Source organism: Perognathus longimembris, chromosome 1 (assembly GCF_023159225.1).
Source record: "Perognathus longimembris pacificus isolate PPM17 chromosome 1, ASM2315922v1, whole genome shotgun sequence".
NCBI lineage: Eukaryota > Metazoa > Chordata > Mammalia > Rodentia > Heteromyidae > Perognathus > Perognathus longimembris.
This window is the reverse complement of record NC_063161.1, coordinates 41,111,388-41,126,926: the sequence shown is the minus strand read 5'-3', so window position 1 is coordinate 41,126,926 and position 15,539 is coordinate 41,111,388. Positions and strand designations below refer to the sequence as shown.

The window sequence follows — 15,539 nt, the reverse complement described above, 5'->3', positions numbered from 1 at the left end:
GATCTCTTACACATGCCATAGTTACAGTCTACAATGTGTTCTGTATTTTGTATAATAAACTGCTGGTTATCAAATTAGGAACACAGAGAACACTGTGTTTTCCCATAATTATTTTTAAACCATTAGAGGTTTCTACCACTTTTCTCTTAGCAAGCAAAAAGATAAAATAAATTAGTAAATACTGAGCAAGTGAATAGGAAATCTTGAACATGTAAATATTATTTTGGGGAGGGGGAAAAGATCAATATGAGGTATAAAATAACCATGTTTCCAGATGATTGATGGAAATAGCATGTAAATATTATGTATCAGTTCTATACAATAGAAGGACAATCTATGGGCCACTAATGCAATCGAGATGGTAATAAGTGAAAAGAAACATATTTAATTTTTTTTTCTTGTGTTCCAGTCCTGGAAGTTGAATTCAGGGCCTGTGTGCTCTCCCTGAGCTTTTGTGCTTAAGGCTGGCCCTCATCCACAAACACATAGCTCCACTTTCAGGTTTTTTGGTAGTTAATTAGAGATAAAAGTCTCAAGGACTTTCCTGCCCTGGCTGGCTTGGAACTGCAAGTAGCTAGGATTACAGGTATGAGCTACCAGCAGTAGGTCAGACATTTTAATTTTAATAGCATCTGATTAAACACAATATATTTAAAATATTATCATTTTACTATGTAATCAATGTATTTGGAAAATAGTTTACATTGGATTTTTAGTACTAAACCTTCAAAAATCTAATGTGTATTTTATGCCTAGAGTACAGCTCAGTTGGGACTGGTCACATATCTTTTGTATGTGAACTACATGTAGTGTCTTTGTCTGACTGTGGTAACTGCCAACTAAACATACTGTTATCAATAGTTTACACACATGAAAATGGAAATGAATGGTTATAAAAGTATAACAGAGTAATAACAATGTGCTTACTTATCCATTCTCAAAAAAGAAAACTGGCTTTTTAAATTCCCAAACAGTAATTTTGTTTTGTGGAAGTTCAGGTCTTGTAGTAGTGCCCACAAGTTAAGAGAGAACTCGCAGCCTTGAGTTAAAGCTGTGGTACTGCAGTGGAAAGGGGAATAGTAATTTATGCTGGTCAGGCTATGCCTGAAGGCAGAGGAAGGCAGTGCACAGCAGTATAGCTTTCGTAGGATAATTATATTTTATTACATCTTATGCATAAGTCACTGCTAGGTTTAATATTTGGTGTTTTAGAAATTAAGATCATAGTAACTATTTGTGCCTATAATTTTTATTTATTTATATATATATATATAACCTGCTTATCATAGATTACTCATGTTGATTTGTCAATTTTCTTTTCTTTTCTTTTTTTTTTTTTTTTTTGTTCTTACAGGCTGCCGAATCAGGAATAATAAAAGTTAAAACAATAGCTGCAAGAAACTCCGAAATTTTGGCAGGTAATTTTTTTTGCATTACAAATTCAATATTTAATGAAAATTGATTAATAGTAAAGTAGAATACTTCTTATGAAACATCAGTTTTCTGTGGCATCTTCTGTTGTTCTTCATGTTATTTTTATGCTACAGAATATATGAATGACTCTAACTTGTGAGCTGATTACTCAGATGAGGGCTATTACCCTGAAATCAGAAACTTTAAAACTGCTAATTCCAGAAAGGCAAGAATATTGTTCCACCCTCCTTTTTGTTGTTTCCTCTACCTCCTGTCACTTAACAAGGACAGACCCCTACACCTAAAAGCATTCATAGTATTTGTTCTACTGAATTGGATGAAGCATTGATTCTTACTCTAAAGTTCGATTTTATCTTTAACATAATACAAAGAATCCATAATGTCCATAATTGTAGGTTTAGTGGTACCATATGAATTTTAAGTCCTGGTAGTATAGCAATGTGGTCATAAGAAACAGTGAGAGTGAGGTGGAAACAGGAAAACAGGGTTTTTTTTTTTTGTTGTTAGTGGTGGTGGTGGTATTTGTCTCTGCTTTGGAGTTTTGGGTTTGTTTTCATTTTTTATTTTGAGGGGCAAGAGGGATGGCACAGAAATGGAGGAAGGAAGGATGGACAAATGCAGCCATGGTACTCAATAGACATTATGTGGAAAATGAACTATGCAACTGTGGGCAGAGACAGAAGGGGGAAAGTGAAGAAAGGGGTGACATTGTCCAAAAAGAAATGTACTCATTATCTGACTTATGAAACAGTAACCCCTCTATATAATACCTGAATAATAATAAAATTGTATTTTAAAAGAATTTTGTTTTGATTGCTGTTTCCCCCGAGTCCTGGGGCTTGCACTATGGTCAAGGATGCTATCCCAGAACTCTTTTTGTTCAAGGCTAGCACTATACCACTTGAGCCACAGCACCATTTTGGGCTGGGCTTTTTCTCTGATTAATTGGAGATAAAAGTCTCCCAGACTTTCTTGCCAGGGCTGACTTCTAGACATGATCCTCAGATATCTGCTTCCTGAGTAGCTACAATTTACAGGCTGAACCACTGGTACCCAACACTAAAAATTGGTTTTCAAGGAAGAATTTTCAAGGGTTTCTTGGCATTGTTTTCTACTGAGTTCTACTTTATCTGGTGCCTTCAGTTCCTAACATAGTAATGAACATAGTTCCCCAGTGTTTGTACCTTTGCTTATTTCACCTATCCTTTAGTCTGCGTGAATTTCCAGTTGTAGTACTGCCTTTGATTTCAGCTGGCAAGGGAGAAAAGCTATCTTACTAATTAATACAAAGCCCAAATAGTGAAGAACCAACTTAACACTCAAAAACTTTGCATTTAAGGAAAAATAGGCTATCAGTAGACCCCCTAAGTTGTAAGATTTCAGAGTGTTACAAAATAAAATAATGATTGAAGAGACAAGAATGTCTACTCACCTTTGCATTTGGTATTACTTTTTCTAAATAGCATGTTTCTCGTAGCTTCCTTCTTTTTTAAAAATTTTTTTAAAAAGATATTTAATGGAGGAGAATGAAAGAAGTGACATGGACCAAGAAATAGTGTACTTATAACCCAACTTATAGAATTTCAAGCCTTTTGTTCAACTACATTGTTTATATATACACACACTATAGTAGAGCCAGCAAGTCATTTTCCATTTTCACTTAGGCATATTCAAAGAGAAAGTAAGAATTCCTTTCTGTAACTTCACATTTTACAGCATTCTTTAACTTTGTACTCTTCTATAATACATGCAGCTTCCTTCTTGATTTTCATGTCTATCCAAAACATCAAATCCTTTGCTAACACTTTTTCACAGCAGTAAACAATACTGTGTCCCTGTTAAGTGGGTAAAGGCATGAGGTGTGTGGGGTTTGGGAGTGTGAGAAGTAGGTTTGGGAGGTACTATGGGAAAATAGATGTTTAAAGAGAATTTAAGACTTAAATATGTTGACCAGATTAGTTAGCATTGTTATCAATGATAATAGCAACTTATTATTCTCCAATAATAGAAGTTTCTATTGATTGTTGATGGAGGGTAAAGGACTAATTTCTTCAAAGGGTCATCATTTGGTCCAGTGTTCTATACTAAGATGTCCAATTTACCTTAAGGAGGAGCAATATGTTTTTTACCTGGTTTGTGTGAGTTTTTAATATCTTGATGGATTGTTCATTTTATTTTAATCCACTTAGCCCTTCAGATCAATTTAGGACAGACTGTTATGCACATATAGTATGCAATAATTAATGCTTTAATCTCCATAGTCTTAAAATATCTACCTTATCCCTGTAATCCCACATAGCTGGGTACCACCATGCCTAATTTGTTTGTTGAGATGATACTTTTGCCTGACCTGGCCTTGAAGCATAAACTTCCCAATATCTACCTCCTAAGTGTCTGGATTACAGGTACTCAGGCCTGAGCCACCATGCTTGGTCCTATCCTAGAAGTTTTTAGCAAATATTTATAGCAATTGATTTATTAAAAAAAAGTACAGATTTGCACTGCATCTTGAAAATCAAAGGCTCTTAACAAATTTAAATTGGTTGGTATGTAGTTTTAAATTGCATAGTTAATTCACAGGACAGTTAATACTGTGAAAAAAATTGGTTAATCCTTATTTCCTGAAAAATACCACTGTTGAAGTACTAGTACTGGGGCTTGAACTCAGGACCTTGTGCTTTCACTCACCTTACTCAATCATGGCTAACTTTCTACCACTTGAGCCATACCTCCAGTTTAGCTTTTTTGCTGGTTTACTGGGGATGAAGTCTCATAATTTTTCTGACCAGACTATCTTCAAACTGCAATTTTTAGAGCTCAGCCTTTCTCTTGAGTAGCCAGGATTATAGACATGAGCACTGGGACCTAACAACCATTTCTTTCTTTTTTTTTTTTTTTTTTGCCAGTCCTGGGTCTTGGACTCAGGGCCTGAGCACTGTCCCTGGCTTCCTTTTGCTCAAGGCTAGCACTCTACCAAATTGAGCCACAGCGCCACATCTGTCCATTTTCTATGTATGTGGTGCTGGGGAATTGAACCCAGGGCTTCATGTATACAAGGCAAGCACTATTGCCACTAGGCCATATTCCCAGCCCCACAACTATTTCTTTCTTTATAGTTCTGTCTCTCTCTCTCTCTCTCTCTCTCTCTCTCTCTCTCTCTCTCTCTCTCTCTCTCTCTCTCTCTCTCCCTCTTTCTCTCACTTGCTCTTTCTCTTTAGATAGGTAGGTAGATCAATAGACAGACAGACAGATATCTGAAAAGTTCGGGCTCAGAACTTTGTGCTTGCTAGGCAAGTATTGTACTTTTGAGTCTTGTCTTTAGCCCTTTTTGCTGGTTTTCTTTTTTGTTTGTTTGTCTGTGCATTGTGGGCCTTGAACTCAGGGTCTAGGGCACTGTCCCTGAGCTTTTTTGTTCAAGGCTAGCACTCTACCACTTTGAGCAACAGCTCCACTTCAGAGTTTTCTGATGGTTAATTGGAGATGAGTGTCTTATGGACTTTCCTGCCCAGGCTGGCTTTAAACAGCAGTCCTCAGAGTTTAGCCTCCTGAGTAGCTAGGATTACGGGTATGAATCACCAGCACCTGGCTACTGGTTATTTTTGAGATAGGGTCTTGCTTTTGTCCAGGCTCATATCTGGACTATATGACTCTCCTATTTTATGCTTTTGCCATAATTTAAAAGGACAGACAAATATTACCACACTCATCTTCCATTAACATGGAGTCTTGTATGCATTTTTGCCATCTCACATATAGCTAGGAAGACAAACTCCCAAGTATTGATTGAGAAGCCTCACACAAGTTTTACCCAGACTGGCCTTGAATTTCCAACCTCCAGAGTAGCGAGGACTACAAGCATGAGCCACTGCACCTGATGACTTCTTCATAATCTTTGAGATAATAGGAAACTTCTTTTGTACTGGATGTAAAAGATGTAATAGATATCAAAGATCCTAAGTTACTGGGGGCTCTCAGGTGAGACTGGGCGTTGCATTGTCTTATGTCCCTGTTTTTTCAGAAAATTATAGTTATTGTAAAAAGCAGTCTTAATTAGTATGAATTGGTCTAATTGATTCAATACTTAGTATAAATTTCTAGCCAATTTCCATTTTCTTAGATTTATTTTCCAAGGAAAACCATTTACTCTGCAGAATAAATTTTTGCTTTACATCTCTTCTTCCTTTAAGCATCCCACTTTAATGTTTACTTTCTTTGTTTTCACTGCTGTCATGAATGCTGACATAAGTGGAATGGTAAGCCAGGTAATGTCAGCATTGACTCAGATACACAGATCATTATCTCAGAATTTCCTTGTCTTTAAAAACACAGCCTCTAATGAGCATAAAGATTTTCATTGACAACGGTAGATGCTTTACTTTCACATTTGACTGCTGTACATTATAAATCAATTTTATCCTACTCTACAATATGCTAGAAGTTACATACCTAGTTTTGAACAGATATTTGTAACAAGGAGGTTGATAAAGATGTATCTGCCCATAGCTGCTTTTAACTACTGTCAGTATATGTGTAGAATTTTTTCATGAGTAATCACTTTGTATAATTTGTTCTTTTTTCATGTGATTTACCCCTCATCTTTTTCATACATCATGGTGTTACAACTAAAGATCTCTAAGTAGTAATGAGTAAATATACTTTTTAATTTTTTTGCTAATATACAAGATAATTTACATACTTACTTAAATATATTTTATCTTATTAATACACATATTGATGATTTTTCACAATCATCTGTGGAATATATCATGAAACATATTTTTCTTTTGCAATATTGGGAAATCAGAGCCTTGAGCTTTCACTCAGCTTTCTTGGTTGGCTAGTGCTCTGCTACTTGAGCTATATACCTCTAGTGTGACTTTTTGCTGGTTAGAGATGGAATCTGAAGGACTTTCTGCCTGGAACTGGCTGTGAACTTCAGTCTTCCAGATCTCTCCTGAGTAGCTGGATTTACTGGTGTGAACACTTGGCCTTGCAACATATTCTTTGTAAGTAATTATGTAAGAACAGTAGGGAATATAGAAAAATGGGTAATATAAATCACCAAAGTATGTATGGTTGTGCCATTGTTGTTCTTATATTGCCCAGTATTTTTTGTATCACATTACATGGGAAAAAATAAAAGTTCCTCAACTGGAGGGTAATCAATGAAATACTTTACAGTGCAAATCAGTCTTAGTCAAGTTTTTCTATCTCTGATTTTTTAAGTTAAAGTTCCTTGACTACATTAATTTTCTCAGCTTTAGTTCATGACAACCAGACGACAGAGTAATGGAGACAGACCCAAAATATAGAATTCTAATACTGTGTGGTAATTGCCATGATAAAAATATAGATAGGGTTGTTATGGGAACAGAGGGAAGGCACTGCCAAGAGCCTGAGAATCTAAAGCCAAGTTCTAAAATCTGAAGAGGCATTAACCAGGCAAATAATGTGTAAAGTGGACTGTTTAAACAAATGTGTGAGGAATAAACAAGCTTGAGGTGATTTGCATATACCATTTGAGTCTTGCGCAATCATAAAGTGTGAATAATGGGGAATGTATATCAGAGAGAACATCAGGGCCTTTCAGCTCCTGAGCAGATTATTCTGATCAGGTTGATAGAAAGAGTTTGAATAAAGAAAGTGTCATATTCAAATTTATATTTTAAGTCACTGTAACAGGATGGAGGGTATAATGAAGCATACCACCATGGAGAGGTTATTTTGGTTATACAGGGAAGAAACACAGGCTTAACGTTCACCCATTGATTTGTGAGGTCACAAAGATTACAATTTATATATAGTATAATGTGAATTTTTAATAAATATACAAATGTATATTTAAATATATGTTTAAATACAAATGTATAGTTAAATATACTTTTAAACATGCACAGTAGAATATATCTAAATAAACAATTACTACAAAATGTTTCATTTAACTTATTCAATGTGCAATTTTATAGTGCATTTTTTTTTCTTTTGGACTTTTTCCTTTTTTAAGTTTTAATTTGCATTTTTGTTTTTTATTACAAGTAGTTGATGCCATGTCTAGGTGTTTTTGATTGCTATACATTATTTCAGGAAGTAGATTGTAATTTCTTTATCTTAGGTATATTTTCGCATTTCAGATTATTAATGATAAATATATAGAAATTATAAAGTTACGAGTGTGTTTAAAGTTCTTGGAATATAGTACCATTCTTTATAAAGCAGAAGTTTGTAAAAGTTTGTACTGTTACCAACAGTATGTAAGTTCTTATATATCATTGCCATCATTATAATTTTTTAAAAGCCGTTAATTGAACAAGAAGACATCAGTGTATTTGACAATTTTTTTGATATGAACAAACTTTATTTTATTTTTTATTTTACATTCATTTCTTCATGTCTTTATCTTTCCCTTATCAAACTGTTTGGGTTATGTATAGAGAAGAATGAATTAACTTCCAATCATGTTTACATCATTTTTACCAGATCATCTATCTTAAAAAAATTTTTAATCTAGATGCTTTCCATTTTTATATAACTGAAGTAATTTCTATGAGTGCTTTTGTTGCTCTGTGTTTAGGGTATAAATCTTCTCCCTGAAAGCAGTCTAGTCATTCTGTCTAGTTTTCTTATAACTTGATATTTTTCTTTTTTGATAATATATGGATTGATGTGAAGACATAGGTGTTTTTTCTTTGCAGAATTGCTAATTGAACAATTGTGATTTGTTGAGTTATTCTGCCCTTTGCTGATGTGTGTTTTTTTTTGTTTTGTTTTGTGTGTTTTTTGGCCAGTCCTGGACTCAGGACCTGAGCACTGTCCCTGGCTTCCTTTTGCTCAAGGCTAGCACTCTGCCACTTGAGCCACAGCGCCACTTCTGGCCATTTTCTGTATATGTGGTGCTGGGGAATAGAACCCAGGGCCTCATGTATATGAGGCAGGCACTCTTGCCACTAGGCCATATCCCCAGCCCTGATGTGTGTTTAATACAATACCATATACCTTTTGTTCGCTTGCTCTTGAATCACTTAAATATCTTTTCAGTCCTTTTAAGCCCACTAAAAAATTCTTTAGTGGTATTAGAAACAGTGGTGTTCCCCAGAGCTAGAGATTTTAAGGATTTTTTTTTTTTTTTGCATTTTAAACAGCCCAAATTTTATTTTATAAATCAATGACAACTACTGGAAGTTGTTTTAGAAAACCTTATTAGCTAAGCCACATAAACACAGTTAGGCCTTTACAAATACAAAAATATCTAAACATGCTTCAGAACTAAAACTAAAAAAACAAATACAAAAAAAGAACTAAGTTGTACATCCTGAGGGCATACAACTTAATTTCTGCCAAAACCAAACTTTTTCAAAAGGGCTATGGGAATATCAGTTGACAGAAGCAAGCCGAACAGGTAGCCTTAGACAGAAAAGTCTCAGTTGCTTAATACAAAATAAAACTCATCAGTCTTAAAGGTTTTGTATTCATTTTAAATGATTAATGCAATTTTAAGGATTTTGAAAGTAGAAAGAATGTCTAAGTCACATTTTATTTCTTTAACAAGAATTAAAATTTGTATTTAATGGGTGCTAAAATTTTTCACTATACAACTTTTATTAACTCCTGTTAATGCAATCTCTAGTGGGGTATCCTAGTTTAATTCTTTTTTTCCAGGATAAAAACTGCAATTATGCAGTGAAACTGCTCAGAGCAAGGAAACCCTTAGGATATGGGGACGTGCTGGACCTCTCTCAGGTGTGTGAAAATGCATCATTTGACCTCACAGTTATGTAATTTAGAAATACAATATATAGCAACCACATAGTTACTCTTAAGAAAGATGCCAGACTTCGGTGGTGATTAGTGCTTATAACCCTAACTACTCAGGATGCTGAGCTCTTGTGATTTGAAGCCAGTCTGTGCATCAAAGTCCATGAGATCCTTATCTCTAATTAACCACCAAAAAACCAGAAGTGGAGCTGTAGCTCAAGTGACAGAGTACTCGCTTTGAGCAAAAAAGCTCAGGACAGTGCCTAGGCCTGAGTTCAAGCCCCAAGACTGGCACACAAGTGTGCACATACACACAGTTAGATTTATATCTAAGGCACTTAAGTGGAAGATAAACTTTTCCTTTCTAAGACCTATTTTATCTTTTAATGAAAATACAACTGGAAAGTTTTAGTTAGAAAGACTCAAGCTTTTTCTCTCTTTGTTCTGGAATGATACATAAAATAGTTGAGACCCAATATCTTTATATTGCTGCACAGCATGTGACTTCACAATCTCTACCACAGGAATTATTTACATTAAGTAGTGTATCACAATTTTGGTATACATAGAGTGCCCATCTCTGTATATAATAAAAGAGTCAGAATTATTTCTACTTCCTAGGTCAACTGTTCCTTTTTGTTTTTGCCCAAGATATTTTTTCATTTTTATAATTGTTCCTTTTTCCTTTTTAAAAGAAAAATAAATCTGTAACTTTTTTCTTGTGATTTTTTTCTTCTGTGACTGAGATATATGTAATTTTTAATTGTTTGGAAAGATGTAGACTATGTAAATAAAACTAATTATTGATTATTCTGAATTATGTAAAACTTCGTTTTGATCATTATAGTTCTTACATAAATTGAGGGAGGAAAGTGGGAAGAGATGAGGTGTTTGATGTTAAAGGTTTAAAAGATTATTTTAATTAGTAACCTAAATTTATTTCAGCTTGATAGACTTGACTGTAATGGGCATGTGTAAAGCATTTCACTGTGATTCATATTATTTCACTGACTCCAAAGCATAGTCATTTTTTTAACCTTGTATCATTCCCTCGTTTAGTTTGTATCTTATAATTCATGGCTTGAAGGAAATCACCTTAGACACAGATGGTGGTGTGGTTTTCTTTTTGCTGTGTGTGAATTTGTTCATAGTTGTTCATATTATTATCACACCAGTTAGTTGAAAGCATTGTTAATATCAAGTAAGTTGAATTTAATTACTAATGAAAATCTCACCTAGTTATTTTCAAAAGCTTTGTTAACATCTTATGGTGGGATTAAACAAATAGATAAACAAAAACCTCCAAACTCCACCAGTATCCAAAGTGGCAGAATAGGTCATTATCCTACAAGAAATCTCATAGACATAGTCTTTGAAGAAATCAAGTATCCCTAATGGTCTTATGGTCCAGAGGATGAACGTTGGAAGAAAATGTTAGGTGATGACAGAGCCTTGAGTCATTGCTTAGTTGGCATTCATCTCTTGCTTTTATATTTCAGGGGTGTCTTAAAATCACTGACATCTTTGACTTCAGAAAATAAATATACTATGTTTCCTTTTACAACCTTTCTGCAATTCATCTGAAAATATTTGAACAGACACTTTTAATTGTTGATTATTGAGTCCTCTTTTAGCTTCCATTATCATCAGAATGTTATTTCTTTTTTTTTTTTTTTTTGGCCAGTCCTGGGCCTTGTACTCAGGGCCTGAGCACTGTCCCTGGCTTCTTCCCGCTCAAGGCTAGCACTCCGCCACTTGAGCCACAGCGCCGCTTCTGGCCGTTTTCTGTATATGTGGTGCTGGGGAATCGAACCTAAGGCCTCGTGTATCCGAGGCAGGCACTCTTGCCACTAGGCTATATCCCCAGCCCAGAATGTTATTTCTTAAAGACTGATGTCACGAATTTACAGGAAGATTAGTAAACCAGAATTTTGAAGACATGGTTTCCATCTGCTCATTGCTACAAATCATGCCCAGTGTAAAATGAGATTATTGTGATGCTCAAATGAGAGTATATGCTGTGATAGTGTCTTCTTACTAGGAAGAACTTTTAATTTTCTTTAGCATTTAATAATAAGGAATGCATAGCAGAGATAGGGGTACCTTCTGACTTCAATGGTTCTGGCAGAAATGAATATGGTAGGATAACTTATTGCCTTAATTAAATTATTATTTTTATGGTCATATCGGTATTTGGATGCATTTTTATAGAAATTTATGTTTCTAGATTTAAATAAAAATGTTTGTACAGGCTGGGTACTAGTGGCTCACACCTGTAATCCAAGCTACTCAGGAGGCTAAGATCTGAGGATTGCTGCTCAAAGCCAGCCCTGGCAGGAAAGTCCATGAGACTTATCTCCAATTAATCACATAAAAAGCCCAAAGTGGCATTGTGGTTCAAGTGGTACGGTGCTAGCCTTAAGCAAAGGAGCTCAAGGACAGTACCCAAGTCCAGAGTTTGAGCCCCAGGATTGGCCAAAAATAAATAAGTGTGTGTGTGTGTGTGTGTGTGTGTGTGTGTGTGCGCAGAAGAAAGCAAAGAATTAAGGAATGAGGGAACCCTTTTTCCAGACATATTTGCCATCTGTGCATGGTGCTAAAGCAGTGATTTATGCTGGTATAATGAGAGACTTTGTAGAGAATGTTATACGAAGTTGTAGACTTATTTTACCATACCCATAAAGAGTACATTTGGGCGAGATGTTGATGGCTCACATCTGTAATCCTAGCTACTCAGGAGACTGAGATCATCAGATCATGGTTGGAAGCCAGCCCAGCCAGAAAAATCCATAAGACTCTTTATCTTCATTAAGCTACTCAGGAAAACCAGAAGTAGCACTGTGGCTCAAGTGATAGAGTGTTAGTTAGCCTTTAATACAAAGAGGCTCAGGGACAGTGCCCAGGCCCTGAGTTCAAACCCTAGCACCAACCCGGAGCAGGGTACATTGGGAGAAGAAAGGGGGGATTTAAGTAATAAAATTAATGGTAATGGGACGAGGAATGTGGCTTTATGGTAAAGTGCTTGCCTAGCATGCATGAAGCCCTGGGCTCAATTTCTCAGCACCACATAAACAGAAAAGGCTGGAAGTGGTGCAGTGGCTCAAGTGGTATAGTGCTAGCCTTGAGCAAAAAGAAGCCAGGGACAGTGCTCAGGCCCTGAGTTCAAGCCCCAGGACTGGCAAAAAAAAAAAAAATTTAATGAAAACATTGGCTTTACACTTTTAATGGTGATTCTAAATGAGTTTCTGTCAGTTTCTCTTGAAAAACTTTCCAAGACTTGTAATTAAATGTCTTTATGAGATATCTTGCCTTAAAATACAATTAATGGATTTTGTAACCTTGAAAACAAATACCCATTTCTTAAGTTTAGTGTTCTCTTGGAAGTTCCTGTTATCTTTTCAAGTTCTCCGGAGATGACAAATGTATCTTATTCATCTTTGTATATCTTTTCAGCAAGTGTATGTTGATTTAATTTTATTTTACAAATTTAATGTGTATGATTTAGTTTGTACATTTTCTAGCCTCTTACATTTTTGTTGCCACTTTAAAAGTTGTGAGAGAGTTGACTTGGTAAAAGAAGTTTAGGGTTTGGAATGACAGATGTAATCAAATAATTTAAAATATGCTTTTAGTAATGGGAGACCTACTTTGGTTTATAATGAGAGAGACAAAGGGTAAAAAGCAAACCAATGTAACAGCAATACTTACAAGAAAATATGCTATAAACCAACTGCACAATGGGTGGGGGGTAGGAAGGGATTGGAGAAGGGGAAGGTGGGAGAAAAATGAGGGAGGAGGTAACAAGATTGATTTAAAAAAATGTATTCACTGCCTTACATATGAAACTGTAGCCTTCTGTAGATCACATTGACAATAAGTAAATAAATTAATTTTTTTTTAAAGTTTGTAGCAGAAGATGGAAGAAGAGTCAAACGACAGAATGTTGGGAGGAAGGCATGGGAAAGCTGTAGTAAATAGGTATTGTTTAGGTAGAGTCTCTACTCTCTACCTGCAGTATATTAATTCTTATTACTTGATTTTTATTTTACATAAATTGATTTTTATTTAGATTGTCATTGGTTATAATTGTATTCAATAAAATCTTCCGTATGAGTTAAACATACTCAGTTTTCTTGTATGTGTTCTGAATAAAGCATTGAAAGAGAACAGCTCAGAAGTTGTACAGCCTTTCCTAATGGGTTGTGGAACCAAAGAACCGAAGATCACTCAACTGTGTTTGGCCGCCATTCAGAGACTCATGTCACATGAAGTGGTGTCTGAGGTAATACAACGTGTTTATCTGAACTGCAAGTCTGAGGCAAAACAGTAGCTTTCACTAGGAAGAAGGAAACATATCTGATGTTCCATATAAAACATTTTATGAATAGTACGTACTTGAAGACAAAAGCTTAAAGTATTCTATCTCTTCACTAAACACTTACAAATAATGAATAAAGATTGTCAAGTTTCTTGTAATCTAAGAAGTCACAGTTTAGTAATGGAGATGGTAATTTTAGAATCAGCAAATTTTCAATATCACTCAACAATATAAGTCATAATTTATGAAAGATAGGGATAAGAATGACAGATTTTTCTGAAGTGACATGTTGATGATTAAGTTAAATGTGTTGTTTGTATTTACACTGATGATAGAAAAGTGAGAAAAAATATTACCATGAGCATGCATTTTGCTTTTAATGGTTTTACCCTAATTTCATACTCCATGGAATATTATAGAAATGTTTTTCTTATCATCAGTGTAGCATGCTAAGGTTACTAACCTGGGTTACATTTTGTGTTCTATACTGTTCCTGATAAAGTACTATAAGAAATAGTAGATTCATAGTTAGAGTATGCCCCTATTCTTACCTAGATATAAAAGCTCCATGTTACTAAATAAATGAGCTTTGATTTTGAGTGGGTGTTTAAGAGGTACACGTTGCTATTTGCTATAAAGAAATTCCCTCTCTATTTGAAAGGGAAATTAGTCTTAAATTAGTTCAGAGATGTGCTTTCACTATAAATCTAAAAGTATGTTTTGTTATTATGATCATGAAATTCTTGGTGAGATAAGGTTTGTGCACCTTTTATCATTTAAGGTCCTAAACAACTATATTTAATTTTGACTTTTATAGACTGCCGCTGGAAATATAATTAATATGCTTTGGCAGCTAATGGAGAATAGTCTTGAAGAACTAAAGCTACTTCAAACAGTTCTTGTTCTTTTAACAACCAATACAGTAGTTCATGATGAAGCACTTTCTAAGGTAAGAAACATGTTTGCTTTGAGACTGCATTTGAGAAAGCTCTCTAAAAGAGACTAGCCTGCTACAATTGGAATCACAAGTAACTTCCCTGTAGCTGTTGTGCTGATCAGCAATGTACTGAAATAACTCTTTGTTCCTTATTTTCTGCAGATTAGAGCTGAAGTCTTATTAGGTTGTTTAAGCAGGACTCAGTGGGTATTGCCACTGGAGTAGAAGACTAGGAATAGAGGAAGAGGAAGTACCAGGAAAAATATGTTCTGTGGTGTTGCCTTGGATATGTTGGATTCTCTATGATACTTCTCTCTTTTGTCTAGGGAGAAATGAAAACTAAAGTTTTACTTTAGTATGTTAGCTAAATGAAAATTAAATATTTAGGAATTATAATCAAGTATAAAGAAAAAATTCAAAACTGAAAGCTGTGTAACCAATGTGTCTTCTTTATGTTGAGATTTAAGAATAACAGTGGTATCCTAACTTTTTTCCCTTAAAATTCTAATGTAAGTTGATAAGGCATAGAATCCTTACTACGTGTGTGTGTGTGTGTGTGTGTGTGTGTGTGTGTGTGTGTGTGTGTGTGTGTCTAAGAATGACTTACTTTCAGTTAGGCTTGGTATCTCAAGCCTGTAATCTTAGTTTCTTAGGAGTCAGAGATGGGAGCTTGCAGTTGTTTCCAGGTTAACCTGGACGTAATGAGTTCAGGAGACTCTCATCTTAGTCAGTGACTGGACACAAGAGCTTCCACCTGTTACCCTAGTGACAATAGGGAACTACCAGGATTACAGAACAGGCTGGCCTGGAGGTAATCTGAGTTACCTCCAGTACCACTGTGAGGGAAAATAACTGATTTTCAAACTATGAAAGTTTTAGAACAGCACATAGGAGAGGTAGACAAAGATTTATTAATAGGGTACAAGAATCCATGAACCATGAAAGAAGTCACATAGTGGAGGAAAATATAAATGTAGACCTGACAAAGGACATGTATGGAAACCTATAGACAATTTTAGCAATGATTTCAGCAGAAACTTCACAAAGGAATGTATTCAAGTGGCAAACAGTTGAAAAGAGAATCATTATCATAACACT

The 15,539-nt window shown here is 35.1% G+C and overlaps 1 protein-coding gene across 4 annotated transcripts in view; it reads left to right on the top strand.

Annotated features, from left to right (window-relative positions):
- The window catches only part of Mon2 (MON2 homolog, regulator of endosome-to-Golgi trafficking), an 89,369-nt gene that overhangs the window by 14,112 nt on the left and 59,718 nt on the right, over positions 1 to 15,539 (top strand). For 2 of the 4 annotated variants that reach the window (XM_048360459.1, XM_048360451.1), the window contains exons 2-4: positions 1,355 to 1,418; positions 13,341 to 13,468; positions 14,322 to 14,453. In XM_048360459.1, the coding sequence (XP_048216416.1) occupies positions 1,355 to 1,418; positions 13,341 to 13,468; positions 14,322 to 14,453 (324 nt within the window). Of the gene's footprint in view, positions 1 to 1,354; positions 1,419 to 8,975; positions 9,172 to 13,340; positions 13,469 to 14,321; positions 14,454 to 15,539 lie in introns of those variants that run through there. The other 2 variants (XM_048360467.1, XM_048360476.1) reach the window with 2 other exon arrangements.